The sequence below is a fragment of the Podarcis cretensis genome (assembly GCF_951804945.1).
Source record: "Podarcis cretensis genome assembly, chromosome: 7".
In the NCBI taxonomy this organism is placed as follows: domain Eukaryota; kingdom Metazoa; phylum Chordata; class Lepidosauria; order Squamata; family Lacertidae; genus Podarcis; species Podarcis cretensis.
This window is the reverse complement of record NC_137176.1, coordinates 9873204-9887876: the sequence shown is the minus strand read 5'-3', so window position 1 is coordinate 9887876 and position 14673 is coordinate 9873204. Positions and strand designations below refer to the sequence as shown.

General features: G+C 42.5%; 1 protein-coding gene across 1 annotated transcript in view; it reads left to right on the top strand.

The window, feature by feature from the left end:
- Positions 1-14673, top strand: part of ELP2 (elongator acetyltransferase complex subunit 2) — a 43252-nt gene that overhangs the window by 18567 nt on the left and 10012 nt on the right. Inside the window, 8 exon segments of the mRNA XM_079983950.1 lie at positions 351-482; positions 1774-1923; positions 2563-2751; positions 3210-3279; positions 5297-5395; positions 5524-5581; positions 13291-13363; positions 14431-14623. Coding sequence (XP_079840076.1) covers positions 351-482; positions 1774-1923; positions 2563-2751; positions 3210-3279; positions 5297-5395; positions 5524-5581; positions 13291-13363; positions 14431-14623 — 964 coding nt within the window.

Below are 14673 nucleotides of genomic sequence, written 5' to 3'. Positions count from 1 at the left end.
TTTATTTTTATTGCAGACTGCCTGTGAACTTGGCAAATAAACATATCAAACCATTTTTAAAATTAAGATATATTGGTGATAAATATGGGGGGGGGGTTGAATCTATTTTTCTGTGTTGTTTGTACATATAACAGGTGTGTGCTAGACCCTGAACTAATGGTTTCTTAATTTTGTAAGATCAATAGCACATTAATGCTGCTGTAACTGCGTTCTTTTAACTTCTCTTTTGGGTGTAATTCTAAACTGTAGATGAAGTTTTGTTATTTTGTTTAGGATTAAGTCTTTAGCCATCAATGAGCAGATTGACTGGTGGCTGGCTCATGTATTTTGTGTTCAATTTTTCAAAAAAGGTGCGAGTAGGAGAAGTGGGTGGAAATACTCTGGGGTTTTTTGACTGTCACTTCAGCCCAGATGGCTCAATGATTCTTGCTCATGCTTTCCACGGAGCACTGCATCTTTGGAAACAGACTTCAGCAAACAAGGCAAGAGAATTTATTTATGTTGCTAGAGAGGAAAATGTTCACGGACTGTTGTTGTATAGTAAGACATGGCTTTGTGCTCAAAAGATACACTAGATTGGATATCTATTCTGAACACCTCAGTTAATCCGAAGCAATGATCTTCTTAATTTTCTTTTTTTTCTACCACAATTAGTAGCAAACAAGATTAAATCTGATGGGATCACTGGGGTGTGCCTTTTGGGCTCTGTGGGTAGTAAACATCGTGTGTGTGTGTGTGTGTGTGTGTGTGTGTGTGATATATTGCTATGTGCTCAGTCAGTCCATCTGGCCCACTCTGATCTAACCCACAGCAGTTTCTTTCCAAGATCTGTGAGACAGACAAATCTTTCCCAGCCTTTTAACTGTAGAAGACAGGACCGAACCTGAGACCTTCTGCTTGCGAAATGCGCATGCCATTTCCAGGCTAGCTCTTAATAGGTATGAGGTGGGTGGGTAAAATGCTATTGGAAGAGAGGATCACGTTGCCTTCAATATACGTAGCATTTTCAAATGTATGAAAACTCGGCCAAAGATCCCCTTCATTGTAACCAGCAAGGTATGCCTATGGCCATGTCCTCATTTTATGTGGCTTGAATCCCATCAAAGTTCCTTGGTTCCTGTTTGTTTCCTCCTTATTTTTCCTGGCTTTTAAAAGCCCCCCCTTCCCCCCCCCCCTATGTAGCATCAGAACAATTGGAAAAGGCAATATTTTATTGGATAAAAATAAATTGATGAGGGGTGTGTGTGTGCGCGTGCTATTATTCCCCACTCCTCGCCACTGTTTTTACAGCTCAGACTTCTGCTGTGTGTTTGTGAATAGCATGCTAAAGTTCAAAAGGAATGCTCTTTTCTTGCTTTCTCAGAACAGTAGCTATATTGGTCTGTTGTAAATATAATAATCCTTTGTATACTCATTTTAGAGTCAGCCCATGTAACCTAGTGGTGTTTGCTTTTGAGTAGACCTAAAATTGGGAATTCTTATTTGAGATGGTCATTGTGAAAATTGAGGCAGGGCAGTTTTTCTTCTGGATTAGTTAGACATTTGGCTCTGTCCATTATTGGTCTCCAAGGAAATGTGGTTCCCAACCTTGTAATACTTTACTCTCATCCTTCATCGGAGTATCAGCTGCCGTTAGCAGATCTGCTGACACCCCCCGCCCCCGAGTGCTAATGCTTTTCTTTTTAGCTGTGCGCTTCATTTATAGTGAGATCTCTCTATTTAACAGATAGCTCGTTCACATTTTATATAATATTAGTGGTCTTGATTTAATAGAGAGAATGGGCTCCAGAAGTGGTTATTTCAGGGCATTTCGATGCCGTGCAAGATGTGATGTGGGATCCAGAAGGAGAATTCATCATCTCTGTTGGTTCTGACCAAACTACAAGAATCTTTGCTCCGTGGAAAAGGGAGAACAAAACAGAGGTATTTATTTATTTAATCTTTTCTACAAGCTTGCGAAATCATCTGTAAGTCAATAGGTCACAAAATGTGAAACTTGAACAATGGCTCGTCTCTAATTTCTCAAAAACCATTTACACTGCACACTGATCTGTAGTTTGCTACTATGATATTACAATATTGCGGATGTCTAAAAATGTCCAGTTCTTGCACTAAAAGGAGCTGTTCAAAAATTATATCTTGCTTTTTGCAGACTTCCTGCTAATTGTGTCATTGTTTATGCAGCATCCCCTTGCTCTGTTATGTTTCCTTTAGACAAATAAAATATATTAAAGAGAAATTTAGAACCAGTAAGTAGAGGGAGTCAGACTTAACTTGGGGATACCTGTTCAACTTTCGGCAGAGATGCTTTCCTGCAGCCTTGATAAAAATTACAGCACTCTTTTCTCCATTGCTCGTAAGTGCAAAGAGATCCCTAGCATTTCCAGTGAGGACTAAGTCGAGGGCAAGGATGCTGTTTCTGGGGAATGGGCTGAATGTCCATTTTCAGCAAAATTGACTATTTAGAATGGACTGAGGCTAAATGTTCTCAATTCTTCAGTGCTTCTTTCCTATAGCTGACAATACCGGCACAAACTTACATGTCAATGTTCCCTTTACTAGATATCATGGCATGAAATAGCAAGACCCCAGGTCCATGGATATGACATGCAGTGTTTAGCGATGACCGGCCAATTCCAGTTTGTGTCTGGAGCAGATGAGAAGGTGCTTCGAGTATTTACTGCACCCAGGAATTTTATGGAAAACTTAAGCAGCATTTCTGGTATATCTCTGGAGGAACTAAATAGTGGAGTTAAGTGTGTTTTTACTTTCTTTTAAAGTTTGTGAGCTCTTACTGGAGATCCATTAACCGGAGATCTTCACTATGTGAATTGTTTACAGCTGAGCCACGGTTCCTCCTTTGAGTCTTTGAGAAATACAGACTAAAAGACACAAGACCTGGAACTACGGTAGTTGGCTCACTGGGGAGGCAAAATTGTGTTGGTACTTTCACCTTACCTATAAAGTTGAAGCATGTAGTTTTAAGTTTTAACAGTTTCGGATTGGTATTTTCCTAGTAATTGGAATATATTGGGAATTATGTATTACCAAGCTTGAGTTTCTACATCATGGAAGGTCAGGCTGAAAGTACACCAAAGAAGGACCATCAAGAAATTTCAAATCATATATGAGTAACTCCCCCCCCCCCCCCGGCAAGGAAAGCAAACACCCAGCTAACTTCTACATAACTTTTTCTTTTTTCTTTTTAGCAAATGATTGATCTTCCAGAAGGAGCTACTGTGCCAGCCTTGGGGCTGTCCAATAAGGCTGTCTTTCAAGGTAAGAGTTGTGTGTTGTTTGTGTGATTTGTAAATCATTCTCTATCTACACTTGTGTGTGTATACACACACACACACACACACATATATACATATATACTCATATGTGACTAATAAAATGTTTGTGTGTCTGTTGTTTTTAATAAGATTTGTGTTGTTTAGATTGATGAGAGGGGAGGCACTAGGTGGCTGGTCCTTATTTAGCCTTGGTTTGAATTCTGGCAAGTTGCTAAGTCTAGCCTAGCCGTTTGGAGGAATTTGGAAACACTTCCTTTCTGGGATCAGATAGTAGCTGGTGGGAAAGAGTTTTAAGACATTGGAGACTAGTTGCTGCCACTCAGAGGACAAGATAATATTGGGCTAGATGGACAAAAATTCTGATAGTGTGCAAGGTAGCTTCAAAAAACCAGGAATTGGCTGGCTCTTGTCTCTAAAGAGATATTATGATTGAAGCTATTTTGTCAACAAAAACGACACTGGAAGAGCAGTCCTAACCTTCGTCCAGGCAGCAGTGGTCCAAGACAGAGTGGCGTAGCCACTGTTGCTTCTGCAAGCCCACCACTCATGCCAGCGGGGGTAGAAGCTGGGGGGTGTATGGGGTGAGCAGACAGAACACTGCTCCACTCTGTTAGCCTGGAGTCAAGTGACTGTAGTTGGGCTGGCTCTGGATCTTAGGCTGGTTAGGCTCCCCTCTGCCTGCTCCTGGAATGCCCTGTTTGGGGGGCTTTCAATGGGCTACCTCTGGCGGAAGTCCTCCTGGCTGTATGTTTGGTAAGATGAATGGGGAGGTGTGCCAGAGGTGTGACACTGCTGTGATTTTGTGGCAAAGACTGGTGGCGCTGTTTTGAGCTGGGCAGAGGGAGCCTTCTGCTTCATCTTGTACAACGCCCTCCCCTCCCCAGCATGCTAGATGGGATTTTAGATTGCAGTCCTTATCCCAGTATATCGCTTCTTTCTGTTAGGACATTTTATATCGCTTCTTTCTGTTAGGACATTTGTCAGTTACCCAGTACAGTGGTACCTCAGGTTAAGTACTTAATTGGTTCCGGAGGTCCGTTCTTAACCTGAAACTGTTATTAACCTGAAGCACCACTTTAGCTAATGGGAATCTGTAACCTGAAGCGTATGTAACCTGAAGTGTATGTAACCCGAGGTACCACTGTACTGTGATAAGCCTATTCATAGTCTGCTGTGTCATACCAGAATTCATGAGCTGTTGTCTCTAAGTCCTTTCAAGAATTCATTTTCTGCAGTTAAATTACTGCCCTGTTATTTCAATGCATAGCCCACCCTGCTGTTGATGTCAAGATGGCAGGAGATGTGCCTGGAAGTCTTGGGTGCTGTATGTTCCCATGTTGTTCAGATCTGGTAACATACGTTTCCCTGAAAACTTAATCAGATGCCAGTGGTTAAAGTCTCCATATGCCACGCTTCATGGCTCACACCCGTACTTGATGGCTGGGTAAAATTATTCAATAGAGTGTATATTTTAAGCTTTTCCTTTTTTTGGAACAAATCTTCTTGATTAATAAATTTAGTGCAATTGTTATGAAATTGCAAACTTCATTTCCTACAGAAGTCGGTTGAGGGAGCTCAAATTGGCAGGGGTATCTAACAAAAGCAAAAACAAAAATTTGATGGCATCTGGAGACTAAATTCTGTAGGTAATGGCCCACTTTGCCAAATGCTGAGTTGCAGCTGGGAAAAGTATAAGGCAGAAAAGTCTGTAGAAAGCTGACCAAGAAGATGAGTTATGGGGTGAGCTCAGGAGAACGCCATACCAGCTTCTTTCTGCTTTCTCTAGGTCCTGCCTGGAGTTGTGTCATGAGGCCCAAATAGTTTACCTTGCATTGTAAAATTTGCTAACCTTTCTATCCAAACGTAATTGGATTATGGACCAAATTTTCTTTTAGATAATTTAAACTGAAAACAGAATTGTTCTTTTCTGTTCAGTATTTTGTTAACCATTCCTTGATTGGCATGTTACTTTCGGACTCTAAAATATGCCTCTTTTACAGCTGAAGATACTGCAGCCCAGACAACTGAAGAAGAAGAAAAACTTAGTAACGCTTCCAGTCAGTATCATGAAAATTACTTTCAGCCATGTAGTCTTACAGGTATGCAACATGTTAAAATGCTGTGTTTGGGAATTTTGTTATGTAAATTAAGGGAGCAGATGAAAGGGAAGGGGGTGCAGTATGAGGGAAAAAAACCTCTTGGTTCTAAACCAATTAATATCTTCCAGAACCTCCCACAGAAGATCATCTCTTGCAGAACACGTTATGGCCTGAAACACAAAAGTTGTAAGTTGCTTTGTTTATCACATGAGAAATAAACGGGAAAAATATGGGGAAAGGTTTTAACTCATTTGTTTAAAGTCAACTTCCCACGAGTTGTCCTCATTTCCTCATTAAACTTGGAGTTGTTCTGGGCTAAATGTGGGCCAAATGAACGAATGGCATTTATTAAAAACCACATTTGCATCCTATTCTTTATTGAGGTAGCTCAGAATAGCATGCAAAATCACCTTTCATTTTATTCCCACAACAGCCTTGAATGGGTGGGGATTGAACCTGGGTCTCTAGCCAGGTTTGAAGATACTTAGTAAGAACGTTTAGCATCTAATGTGTATGTTATGTATGTATTTGATTTTATGTCCTATCCCATCCAAAAGGCTTGGGGCAAGTTACAGTATGTGAATTACTCTGCCCTATCAATTAACTGCTTCACAGTCAATTTGAATTTTAAAAAGGCCGGATGATGCTTCTGGAAGACCTACTGGCCTAGGCTTTGGCAAGTTTTTGTTGAATTCTTTGCAACTTTTTCAAAACCCCATAAGCAGCTGTTGTTGTTATGTAGTAGTAGTAGTAAAGGTAAGGTAAAGGGACCCCTGACCATTAGGTCCGGTCGTGGCCGACTCTGGGGTTGCGTCGCTCATCTCGCTTTACTGGCCGAGGGAGCCAGCGTACAGCTTCCGGGTCTTGTGGCTAGCATGACTAAGCCGCTTTTGGCGAACCAGAGCAGTGCGCGGAAACACCGTTTACCTTCCCATCGGAGTGGTACCTATTTATCTACTTGCACTTTGACGTGCTTTTGAACTGCTAGGTTGGCAGGAGCAGGGACCGAGCAATGGGAGCTCGCCCCGTCACGGGGATTCGAACCCCTGACCTTCTGATTGGCAAGTCCTAGGCTCTGTGGTTTAACCCACAGCGCCACCCATGCCCCTAGTAGTAGTAGTAGTGATTTCTTTTATTATTCCTCTGTTATTAATATAATCTGGGCAATGGGAATGGAGACTGAGAGAGAGTGGCTTCCCGAAGGGTGTAGGTTCCTAACTAAAAAGAGTTAGTGGCTGAGATAAGAATTGAACATGTGACCTTCTGGCTTACTAATGGCATTTTTAGCTGCTATACTATATCCTTTGGTAAACACGGAGCAGTAGCTTTATTGATCCTGAGTATAGCTCCCTCCTGAAACTGAGAAACAAACAATAGACGAATGAGTGGCTGCTGTCCTGAAACAAGTGCTTTTAGGAGCTAGAGGGTAACCCAGAGGCAGCTCTGTGTTCAGTGAAGGAGTTGCTGAGTTGCATCAAATATGTGTGCATTTGAGCAGAGGTCAGGAGATAGATTTTTGCCTTTAGATTCAGCGAGGTCTGCTGTCCTGGAACAATTCCCAGGGAGGCTGTTTTCCCCTCTGTTTTTCTTTGCTCGCTGCAGTTGCCTTAAAGGCGCTTTAAATTGTGGCAGCTCTCTTTGCAAAGTGTGCCAGTTTTTCACAGTCTCTCATTCTTGGCAGGCTGGAGGTGGCAGAGGTACCATGATTCCAAGCAATTTGGCTTTCTGCTGAATCTGAGCAGGGAAGCCTGGAAATATTCTCAGGGCCGGGGGGAAATCCTTGAATGGTTTGCCAATACCATTTGCCAGAGCCCTGTCCGCAGGCCTGCACAACTTGTGACCCACCAAGCAGAATGCAGCCCGTAGGCCATGTATTGCCAGCTGCCAGCTGTAGTTTTTGTAGCCACAAGCAAACAGCAAAAACAAAGCAATTAGAAATCTGCAGTATGACCAGCTTTACACGGATGGGTTTTAGAGTTTCATAAAACTCTCCCTCTGGCTCAGTGTTAAGGGCAGGGGGAAGAAGCTTGTTGCATGTTTTTGGTGGAGGGAAGGTAGTAGCTCACTCTGCTTCTTAGAATGGTGTGATGAGGTGTCAATCATTCAGTCAACCATATGGCCTTCAGTGGAAGATGTCAGGCCAAGCCAAAAACCCGGTTATGTTGGAGGATGTTGTCTAGACAGGATGGCATTCTCCCTCTGGACATGAAGCGCAGGGTCTTGAAAGCTTCGCCTCTTCTGGGGAGGAGAAGTTGTCCCACCCTCCAAATCTTCCCTTCCTCATGATGGGGTAAAGATTAAGGTACCCCTGACCGTTAAGTCCAGTCGCAGACGACTCTGGGGTTGCGGCGCTCATCTCGCTTTACAGGCCGAGGGAGCTGGCTTTTGTCTGCAGACAGTTTTTCCGGGTCATGTGGCCAGCATGACTAAGCCACTTCTGGCGAAACCGGAGCAGCGCACTGAAACGCCGTTTACCTTTCCGCCAGAGCGGTACCTATTTATCTACTTGCACTTTGATGTGCTTTCGAACTGCTAGGTTGGCAGGAGCAGGGACTGAGCAACGGGCGCTCAACCCGTCATGGGGATTCGAACCGCCGACCTTCTGATCAGCAAGCCCAAGAGGCTCCGTGGTTTAGACCACAGCACCACCCCATGATGGGTTAGTTCGAGTCTTTTGTTCTTTAGGAGAAAAGGCTTCCAGTGCGGTACTTTTAACTGCTCTGCAGTTAAAAAGAGAAATAAAAACAATTCCTCTTGTGCTATCCACTCTGTTGTCTACCCTGTTTAACTCCCGACCATTGTCTGGGACTGTTGGCTGGGATTTGGAGGGTCCTCATTCACTGGGGTGGGCAGATTGGCATGGGGAACTACATCTTGACAGTTCCTCTATTTTATGAACTCAGTGTTCACTACAGATAGGTAGCCGTGTTGGTCTGCCATAGTCAAAACAAAAAAAATTCCTTCCAGTGTTCACTACTTCTTTTCCGTTTGTAATGAGAGAGAGAGAGAGATTTATTTTTAGTTGTGGGTGTAGATGGGATGTGTCGCTCTGCTCAAGATCCTGAGGACGTCATCCTATCTAGAGACTGTCCTCGCAACACAATCAGTAAATAGAAATTCACAGTAAGAACCAATTTCCTTTCTCTCTCTAAGCCTAACTAGGGTGGTTGTTACTGCACCTCACCCTTGCCTTCAAATTCTTTTGTTGAAGGTCGGTATAATAGGTAACCAATAACCAAGTAACCGAAAACACTTAGTAAATAAATAACTTTTAAAGGCACATAAGTGCTGTCATTGTATTTGGAGGAAAGGGGAGCAGCAGGATTTTTTGATTTTTCTTTTATAGGGAAGTTCTTTTAAATCTGTAGTAATCTTAGTAGGTTTTTGAAGTGAACTCTCATAAACTCAGGAGAGAGACTCTTTGCTAGCTTGCTAAAGGTGCTCTGAGAGGACAATTGTTACATTCAGCTGCAAGCTCATTATTGAGAGATGGCAAGAGGAACAGGTAGCAGCAGCGTACATTGAATAAGCTTGGTGAATCCCCAGTGAAGTCATTTGCTCATCATAGGTTTTTCTTAAAGGAAAGAGAATTATTTCTCTAACCAAGGCTGTACTTTAGCAAAGAGCACACCAAACAGATGTTTTGCTGGATCCAGATGCAGATACCTTGTGTGTGTGTGTGTGTGTATGTATCTAGTCCATTTATAAGTCTGCCCCATTTAAGAGCAGTGATCCCAGTGTGAGTTACACTTAAAAACAACCATAAAATCAATTAAATACAATATAACAAATATCTGGAGTCTTATTCCATCTAATGTTTGATTCATGTAACTTTGCATCTGATTAGAGATTTGAAACCTCTTCAGCACTGAGAAAATTGTTGATTATGTCTCACGATCCATTTGTCTGATGTGTAAATAGAAAAATGTTATTATAATAATTATGAGTGTGGAGGCAGCCTGATCTACAGAATAATGCATTGAACTTTAGACCCAAATTTTCAAATTCTGGCTTGTTTCTGGACTTGCTGCTTATATACAGTTCTCATATACGTCATCATCAAACTTGACTTGTGTTTGTGGAGGGACGTGTGTGTGCACGCGTTTCTCCTCTCCATCACACAAATAACATAACTTATATATAATTTAAATAAGTTACATTAATTTAGAAAAAATATGTAACAAAAAATGGTAGGGAACGTCTGGCCCATGAGGCTGTTCCCCGCAAACTTTCACACATGAGCGCATATGGGATGGCAGGTGTAGCTCAGGTACGGCTGTAGCTATTAAGTGAGCTCCCAATTGTTGTTGTTGTTGTTGTTTTGGCAAGTGGAGTTCCCTGTAAGAAAAGAAAATGCTCTGTTTGCAGGAAATGGTTTGTATCCAAATGTTTCCTACAAATGAACTTCAGAGGGGACTCCCTGGAACCACTCATTAGCTGATAGGTGCTGGAAGTGCCTTCAAGGTCACTGTAACTTCCGATTAGCTGATTGGAGATTACAGCAAGCCCCTTTGGCAATCACCTGTTGTTGTTGTTGTTGTTGTTGTTGTTGTTGTTGTTGTTGTTGTTGTTGAATTAATTGAATTTATATACCACCCTATACCCAGGGGTCTCAGGGCAGTTCACAGAATAAAATCAAAATATAAAACCACAAAATACCTAATAAAAATATAAACAAGAAACCCCCCCCCCAATTTTTTAAAAAGGGCATAGGATGTAAACTGGATCAACCAAAGGCCTGGTTAAAAAGGAACATTTTTGCCTGGCACCTAAAGGTGTATATTGAAGGCACCAGGCGAACTTCCCTGGGGAGAGCATTCCACAGACGGGGAGCCACTGCAGAGAAAGCCCATTCTCGTGTTGCCACCCTCCAAACCTCTCGAGGAGGAGACACACGAAGGAGGGCCTCAGAAGATGATTTCAGGGTCTGGGTAGGTTCATATGGTAAGAAGCGGTCCTTGAGGTATTGTGGCCATCTTATGAAGTTGGGTGGATGTCATGTAGCAGTCCCTCCCACCTATCAAAGTTGGCCCCATGGCATGGGGAAATGAAAGAATCAGGCCTACCAAGCTGGAACTGGTTCTCCACATCTGGTGTGAAGTTAAAATGCTAGCCTGTGCTAACCATGATTAAGAATTCATACCATAGTACAACAGCAAACTGTGATCCAAGATCTGCTGGCCTACTTTCGTTTCCCATCTGCTCTTTTTATAAGTTCAGAACTATTGCCATAGTATAGCAGATCTCTGAGGTGGATCAATTGCCCAGACCATGGCTTGTGAGGTCCTACGAAACAGCAAGCAGCTGTTTCCAAATGTTACGTTTTACAAACCAGCTTCAAACTGTGGTTTATTGGCCCTAAACAAACCACAGTTTGGGTACAGACATTAAAGCAAGTTTTGATTTCGCTAAACAATGCATGGCTTTGCATTATATCAGAACCCAGTCTAGGTTCAAATGTTCAAAGGCATGGAAAAAGGATCACTGGCCCAATGAAGAATATGATTTAGGCCGTGGCATTTCCTATTAATAAGATGAAGTTCCTCAAACCTGCTAGGGAAGACTTTTTCCAAGACTGAGTTCTACAGGATCTTTTCTTTTTTCTTTTTTTTTTGTAGAAAGCAATGTATTTTGACAGGAGATAAAGAAAATATTGTCGGTTCCCAATTGTATTTGTGCAGTATTAATCTTGAAAGAAGCAATGTGAAATAATAGAAAATGTAGGTTTAATGTTGCCATAGCAGCAAGAAAAACAGGAACCAGCTTGCTAAAAATAGACCATTTGGCAATTGCATTTCTGTGTGAAATACTGTCACCTCGGCTTTAGATTTCAGAATAAATTTTTAACTTTGATAAATATTTAAGGAGATAATTGTGCATAGGAGTCTACTGAAGTGTTCCATTGCAAAGATTACATTTTATAGTTCAATAATAGTACGGTTGAACTTTAAAATAATTACAGGAATAATGAGGCAACATACTAAAACTTGCAGTGTCGGGCTTCATGCAAAATGTGTTTGCTTTTTTAGCTCACATTTGTTGGGCTGGTCTTACTACAGGGTGAATAAAGGTTATAACTCAAGGCATTGCAGACCATTCTGTTGTGCAATCTTCATAGACCCCATGTGGTTGCTGAGGCCTCTTCAAGTGACCTGCCACTAATAGCCGATTTATAAAGAAATGATTAGGGAATAATAATAATTTATTATTTATACCCTGCCCATCTGGCTGGGTTTCCCCAGCCACTCTGGGTGGCTCCCGACCGAATATTAAAAACACAAAGCAGCATTAAACATTAAAAACTTCCCTAAACTGGGCTGCCTTCAGGTGTCTTTTAAAAGTAAAATAGTTGCTTATTGCCACGACATCTGCGTTCCACAGGGCAGGCGCCACTACTGAGAAGGCCCTCTACTATTCTGTGATGCTAAGTCAAGTCTGCCAGTTCTCCACTTGGTGCCTACCTGCCCCTCGCCCCTCCATCTTCCCAAGCCCACCATTTCCTGACCCATACGGCTTCTTATTTGAACATCACATTTGTGCTCCTTCCAAGGCCAAATAAGAGTTCAATTGGCAGCAGCATCTCCTGCATAGGAGCTCCAGGAACCTGCTTTCTGCCAAGTCAGGTTGTTGGTCAGTGTTGGTGCTGACCTTTAAAGCCCTAAACGGCCTTAGTCCAGTATACCCGAAGGAGCGTCTCCACCTCCATCGTTCTGCCCGGACACTGAGGTCCAGTACTGAGGGCCTTCTGGTGGTTCCCTCGCTGCGAGAAGCCAAGTTACAGGGAACCAGGCACAGGGCCTTCTCGGTAGTGGCACCCGCCCTGTGGAACACCCTCCCACCAGATGTCAAAGAGAAAAATAACTACCAAACTTTTAGAAGACATCTAAAGGCAGCCCTGTTTAGGAAAGCTTTTAATGTTTAATAGGTTATTGTATTTTAGTGTTTTGTTGGAAGCCTCCCAGAGTGGCTGGGGGACCCAGCCAGATGGGCGGGGTATAAATAAATTATTATTATTATTATTATTATTATTATTATTATTATTATTATTAGTCCATCGAATTCAGTATTGTCTACACTGCCTGGCAGCAGCTCTCCAGGGTGTCAGGAAGGGAGTCTGTCGCAGGAGATGTTGCTGCCGATTGAACCCGCGGCCGTCGGCATGCAAAGCACTCCACCTTGCTTCCTAATCATCCAGACATCCTTACATGTAGAAAAGGAAGGCGACCCTTTCGCAAGGGCTTTTCCTTCCAGCTGGATGATGGAGGCACAACTTGGCTGTGCAACCGCACAGGAAGGAGAGAGGAAGAACGGAGAGGCTGCAAGGTGTGTGTGTGCCCAGAATATGTTTTGGGACACTCTGAATCAAAGACCCACACTTTTAGGAGAGCCTTCGCTTTGAGATCGCATTGAATCTTATCTAGCTCAATGTTTGGTTTGGGTGCAAGACAGCAGAGCTTTGATACCTCCATACCAGTAATAGCCAAGTTATATGGAAATGAATAGGAACTGGGGTGTGTGTCATTTTCTTTTCTTTGGCAATTACTCGTAGCCGAGTAAGATTGTCTTCCATACACACGGTTTTAACAGTGAGTCCGTAGGTGACTGTGGAGGCTAATTCTGGATCCACACGTCCTTCCACAGTGGGACATTGGCTTCTGGGTGGGAGTTGATCACAGTGTGGATTTGCCAAGCGTGCCTTCCTCTTAGCACGTTTCTCCCTTGCGTCCTGAGTTTGAGTGTCTTCAAAGCCCATGACACCTTTGGTAAAGGCTGTTCTCCAATTGGAGCGCTCACAGGCCAGTGGGGGGGGGGTGTACACTGCAACAAACTGTAGCCCACCAGACATTTTTTGCTATCTTTGCCTTTTTACTACCTTGGGGTCTTTGTCATTTTAGGTATGGACATGGCTATGAACTTTTTTGTGTTGCCTGCAATAATGCGAAAACTGTGATTGCCTCGGCATGTAAGGTAAGAAAAAGTAAAAAGCAGCTGTGAAATTTCGATCACAGTGATCTGGGTGGCCTGAGTCACGTGAAAGAATCCTGCTGGATCAGACCAGAGGCCCACCAGCTAGAGAGTCTCACAAACCTGTGGCAGCAACTGGAGCTGACAGGAAAGCTGCTTTGGGAGAGTGACCACATTGCGTGGAACTGTTCCTCTTTTTTTTTTTTTAAAAAAAAAAAATGAAGACATGTATCTTAAATACATCAGATGCATATTTTTAAAATTAATGTGCGGAGAGACTCCACAGGTGCGAATTAGTGGATGATTCCTCTTATAGGCTGTTCGTTGTACGTGGGGCATGTTGATTAATCAGCAAAATCAAAATAGGTTTTTCGAAGGACGGGGCAAACCTGGCCATTTTATTGTAGAATGGTGTCCTGGGCCAACATATGCAGAACATGAGCTTCTGGAAGCCAAGGACTGTAAGAAATACAATCAGTTCTTGCATTGTAATAATAGTGGAGTCAGCCACTTGTGGTGGTGGTCATTTTTTGAGAGGAAGAGTTATTAAGGGAAGCTTTTCTGAAACACCTGCTTTTTTTATGAGGCATTGCCCTAATCAACCAAATAAGTGTTTCTGGCATTTCCGTAATGCAAGCAAAAAGAGAGAATCAACTGAAGTAAAGATTCCTGCCAAAGGACAGTTTGCAAAGTAAATATTTATTCATCCAAAAAAGATGGGTTCAGACTCACTATTTCCCCCAGCGCTTTTTGCTACTACATCATGCTGGCTTTATTTAGGAATCTTTTTGGCCACCCTTCATCGGCAGGCAGTCCCAGGGTGCGACATGATAAGACCATTTAAAAACATAAAAGCAATTTAAACGGTAATACAAAAGAAGAGTGGATAAATATCAACACCAACTGGAGCAACAATAAAGCCACTAAAATAATGACATTAAGCATCCTAAACACAATCTTACCCGGCAAATGTCTCTGTAAATTGTTTATCTGCCCTTATGGTTGTTTTTTTCAAAGCTGCTTTTGTTCATTCTCAGTATTTATTCTCTCTCCATCACCCCGTTTTGCAGGCTTCTAAAAAAGAACATGCAGCCATTATTTTGTGGAGCACCACAACGTGGAAGCAGATACAGAGCTTACCTTTCCACAACCTGACAGTTACACAGATTTCCTTCTCCCCCAACGATAAATTCTTGTTAGCAGTTTCAAGAGACAGGCAGTGGTCACTTTGGAAGTGTAACGACATCAGTTCAATGCAACCAGGTAAGCTAGCTAACAGTTGGTGTCACTGCTTGAAAACTAACGTTGCAGCT